General features: G+C 33.2%; 1 protein-coding gene across 1 annotated transcript; it reads left to right on the forward strand.

Annotated features, from left to right (window-relative positions):
* The first annotated feature begins 3,072 nt into the window (after positions 1–3,072).
* On the forward strand, positions 3,073–4,305 carry LOC117215508 (glutathione S-transferase-like). The gene is made up of 3 exons (XM_033461866.1): positions 3,073–3,123; positions 3,435–3,602; positions 3,860–4,305. The coding sequence occupies exons 2-3, from the start codon at positions 3,458–3,460 to the stop codon at positions 4,165–4,167; spliced, it is 453 nt and encodes a 150-aa protein (XP_033317757.1). The 5' UTR covers positions 3,073–3,123; positions 3,435–3,457; the 3' UTR covers positions 4,168–4,305.
* Positions 4,306–5,043: the final 738 nt, after the last annotated feature.

Here is a 5,043-nt window from a genome sequence, read left to right on the forward strand (position 1 = left end):
AAAAAAGTTTGAAAATTTTCTTTCTTTTATTCGTACTTAACTTTTTAATAAAATGCACGATTAATTCTTGTGTCTCGTTTAAACAGCTTTTGGTCTATCGTTATTTCGAATTATTTGAACATCGTGTGAATTTACTATTTAATTTTACAATATCATTTACTATATAATTTTACAATTATAATTTTACAATATCAATAATTTACAATAAGTGAGGGAAAAATCATTGTGAGGGAAAAATCATTGAATGTTATATCTAGATGTCTATATACTATTTTAAACAATACTTAACTCGAGATACTCGTTTCGTCTCTTCATGATACTTACTGGCAATACCGAGTACAAATATGATGTTCTTTGAAAATAAAAAATGGATTTGAAAACGTTAATGCACGTAAATTAAATTTGGTTTGGACATATATGACACAATTTGTATGGACAATGAAGAGTACGAATCTACGAATTTCGAGGTAAAAGTATTGATATATGTATCGATATTTCTGGTCGTTACAATATCTCTAATCAATACAAAGTTCTAACTGAATGTTAGAATGTTAAACGTTAAAACGTTTAAAACGTTAAAATGTAATAATAAAGTATAAAGTATAATAAAGTATAAAGTATAATAAAGTATAAAGTATAATTTCGTCTGTGGTATAATCTTTCTATTCCATTTTGTTACGTCGCACCGCGAGCAATATGGCAACCAGATGTCACCGGATACTCGCAGCGTATCCTCTATAGTTTCAAGTACCTTCCATAAATCTCATAGATTTCCTAGAAAAGGTCCTTCAAACCAAACAAACGTCTGTTTCCGAAGAATTTCTAAAGACTATTGTCTACCCCGACTGGACAAGGGAAAGTTAGTTTTTCTCACGTATGCTGCAACTTTCCTCCCACTAACCACTTTCTCTCGAGGGCGGTTAAGACCCTTCGTTAACCAATTAACAACGAAGCCACTTCCTTCACTCTCCTAACTAAAATCGTCACCTACAAATCCGATGGTCCCGTGCGCTAGACACACCCATCCTTAGCTTTCCTCCGAGACAGCATCGTCTCCCAAGACAGTTCTGATTTCACATCCTTCGAACGGTCAATATCCTTCCATCGGGTAGGACACACCCACAGATCAGTCACTCATTCATCTCGTACATATTCTCAACGCGAGAATTGATTGTAATTTCAACGAATAAATAAAAAAAAAAAATCTCGTACATACGCACCAGCGTAACTGCCTTCGTTATAAGTTGTTGGAATAAACGGTGAAATATAACTTACTATACTGTGTCATATTCATTTAACCACCTCTTATCTTAACCGAAACAGGGGAACGACTACTTCGCGGCGTCGATTCACCGAATCGTAGCGAGAATTTACGCCTCTCGCTACTGCGACTGCGTCTCTCCGCGAACGGTCGTAACACATTGATCGACAGAAGTACTAAACTCTAATAACATAAATTTATATATTTTCTATTTCCCAGCCACCAGTTTTATAGATTTTTCTATCTTCTATACTACTTTTATCCCTTTCATTTTTTCTTACATGAGATTATTGTAAATTTAATATCATTTGTTCGCAATATTTGTTATTTATCTTTCCTTGAATTTGAAATTTCGCGCTTCAATGTTGTGTGTTGTTCGACGTTTTATCGAACGATGTTTATCGAACTAGTTTATGAATACATACATAATCATTAAAGAATCTATAAACCTTACTAGTTTGTTTTTACTAAGTTTTGTTACAGAAAACATGTTCTCATAAGTTTTCAACTTTAATTTATGGAAATTTATTAACCTTAAACTATAAAATCATTCAATGAGTCTTTCCGGATGTTTTTATGTAGTCATAATTTCACATATCAGCACAGCTCCACCAATAGGATAAGAGTTACATGGAAGCAACAGAGGGGAAGAAGAACATATAGAGATCTAAAGGTTATTTTTGTCTCATTCAAGTTTCTGTTAACCGGCTTGGAAATTTCCTGTGCTTGTTTCGACTTTGAAATCTTAAAAAAAAAATTGTAAGTAAATAGTATATATATAGTATATATATCCTAAATCAAAGTTTCTCTTTATAAATAATAAACCGTTTAAAAACTGTATTTTGTATGTTTTTTCCTTATTCATAATTAAATAATAAATATGAAATACTTCTACAGAAAGCCGACATCCTTCAATTAACCGAACAGCAGATGATTTAAAAATTAGTAGTTGAAAGAAATAAATGTTATTACATGTTCATAATTGATCGATAAATTTAAGTATACAATTAGAAAATGTTTCTTCTTTATTGATAACTAAATAATACAGATAAGATACAAGATACTTGTAGGAAAAGTCGGCGCGTCGTTCAATTAACGGAACAGCAGAGGATTTGAAAATTAGTAGTTGAAAGAAATAAATGTTATCATATGTTCATAATTGATCGATAAATTTAAGTATGCAATTAGAAAATGTTTCTTAAGTTTGGAAGAATATATAATCATGCTGAATGTTTTGTAGTTACGAAAGTTGTCTACAAACATACATTGTACATACGACTAGTAATGGTACTAAATTACTGTTAGAGGGTCTTGGGTGTATAGAACCATATGGTTAAATTAATACTAGAGATAACGAATCGTGCGAATGTAATTAATATTTTGAAATGCGTTGTTTGCATTAATTGATAGTTTTCTTATAAACTTTTTTATAAACAATTTCATTGCTATAGAAAAAAGATAAATGCCGGTAATATGTCTATCCTACTTAAATAGAAAGTGCAATATTTTGTTATAATATTTGGCGCAAGTTTATACATTATTACATCCAAAAATAATATTCTTTTTATATCTAAGCTATATTAAAATATAAAGATACAAATAGCTATGCGAGTAGTTAGTAGTTGATGCTTTTTACTTAAATTGTCTTATACTTCATAATTTGTAATAATATAATTCTTGTCATCAATGATTCTTTGTTTTTACTTTGTATATATTATACTTCCAGGAAGATGCCGCTCTATAAATTCACTTACTTCCCAGTTACGGCATTGGCAGAACCAATCCGTTCTTCTTCAGCTATGCTAGTATTCCATTTGAAGATGAACGTATCAAAAAGGACGTCTGGCCAGAAATAAAGCCCTGTAAGCTTAAAATTTAAAGAAATTCTGTTTCTTAAATCTCATCTTTCCTAATTTAACTAAAGTAGCTAAATAAAGTAGAACACAATTATGCAGAGTATAACAGAGATTATTGTTTACTCTCCATTGCTCTATAAGATATGTGGGAGAACAATAGGTATTGTTAAGGAGACAATGCCCTTTGTTTGCTGATAAATTATCAATAAATTAAATTATATCTTTCCAAAACAGATAACAGGAAGCTAGATATTTAAGAAGCATCATAATCTGTTTGTTCGATAGAATCTTTGATTCTATTAGTTGTATGTTTTTAGTGACTCCTTATGGCCAGCTTCCTATGCTCGTAGCTGATAGAAGGAAGGTTGCTCAGTCTACAGCTATTTGCCGTTACTTAGCCAAACAATATGACTTAGCTGGAAAGACTGACTGGGCAAATCTTCATATTGATGCCACTGTTGATACTATTCATGATATTCGTCATAGTGAGTATCCAGTGCTGTTTTGCATAAATCTTATGAGAATCTTGATAACAGATAGTACATATCTGTTCAGGTATTTATTAGTTGAAATCCGATTTAATATTTGATTTAATCGAACGATACACGTATGTCAACAATACAAGACAAAGGATTAAAAAGGATTGTAATTCTATCTTCAGTATCATTTAAATTTCGCACAACACTGTATTCAAATTAGTATAACATTAGCGAATAGTATTTAACTGAAAACAAATTTTCAGGAATTGCCGCCTTCCACTATGAGGAGGACGAGAAGGTCAAAGCTGCAAAACGCAAGGCTGCTGAAGAGACGCTGCTGTTCATTTTAGAACGTTTGGACCAGCAAGTGAAGGAAAATGACGGCTACTTCTACGATGGTACTCTCTCTTGGGCTGATTTAACATTCGTTGCTCTGCTCGATTATTTGAACTTTATGTACAAGTCTGATCTGATCGAGAATTACGAGAATCTGAAGCTGCTGGAGAAAAAGGTCCTCCTCCTGCCCAAGATCAAAAACTGGATTGAGAGACGCCCAGTTAGCGAATTTTAAACTTCACGATTGCTTATGGTTTTATAAGCGTTTAAAGATTGCGGTCTTAGTGTGTTGAGAGAATGAAGAACGAATCGTGTTGATGGAAGTTTGTATGGAATATACTGATTGCTTTTAACATTCATTAGTTCCAGTTATTACCGATATTTTTGTCATTTAGTTAGGGTTTTCCCTTTAGATTACGTTGTGATAGAGAACTATTATTTGTGTATTCCTGTTAGAATTTAATCTTGGAATTAGGATTAATATTCTGTGGAAGACACAATGTTTATGTTGAAATAATATAATGTGATATTTATTAAACAATTATTTCGAGAGTTATAAATGTGCGTTCTGGAATGTAGACAGTTGGCTAGTTATTCACAGACTGACTGCCTTAGTGACCTGTGGCGCTTGTAAAGATTTTGAACCCCCACTCTCTATAATGAGTGTGACCTGAGTAGATGCCTGTGTAACGTCACGTGCCACGGAACCTTCTAGCAGCTTCTCGATACAAAGCGCTACGCTGTCAAGGCGCGACACCGACGTGCCCAATGTTCCATCCATATCCTTATGTTTCTTCCGCCGAGTTCTCGGAAGAGCATGCACGCGCCAGCCGCCGCGGTACATCTAACGAACGTACGCTAGTGGGGATGGCGCTGGGCAACGAATGGAAGAATCTGTACGATCAAACACTCTATCCGCATGCGACTGATATCGTTGTATTCCAACAATTCCTACAGAAACATACGAACTATATAAACTGTTGACACGATGTTGTGCTTTTGTATTATAGAGATAATAATAAAACCATCAAACAATCATTAATTATGTTTTTTATTATATTCATTAAGAATTGAAGATTACCTCCTTGGTGATCTTGATAATATCGTATTT

This window comes from Bombus bifarius, unplaced genomic scaffold (assembly GCF_011952205.1).
Source record: "Bombus bifarius isolate JDL3187 unplaced genomic scaffold, Bbif_JDL3187 scf7180000009693_frag, whole genome shotgun sequence".
Classification (NCBI taxonomy): domain Eukaryota; kingdom Metazoa; phylum Arthropoda; class Insecta; order Hymenoptera; family Apidae; genus Bombus; species Bombus bifarius.

Bases quoted from the DNA above. Each gene is read 5' to 3' on its own strand.
- LOC117215508 (XM_033461866.1), top strand. From the start codon at position 3,458: ATGCTCGTAGCTGATAGAAGGAAGGTTGCTCAGTCTACAGCTATTTGC. The intron at 3,603-3,859 runs GTGAGTATCCAG...ACAAATTTTCAG, and splicing joins TATTCATGATATTCGTCATA to GAATTGCCGCCTTCCACTAT.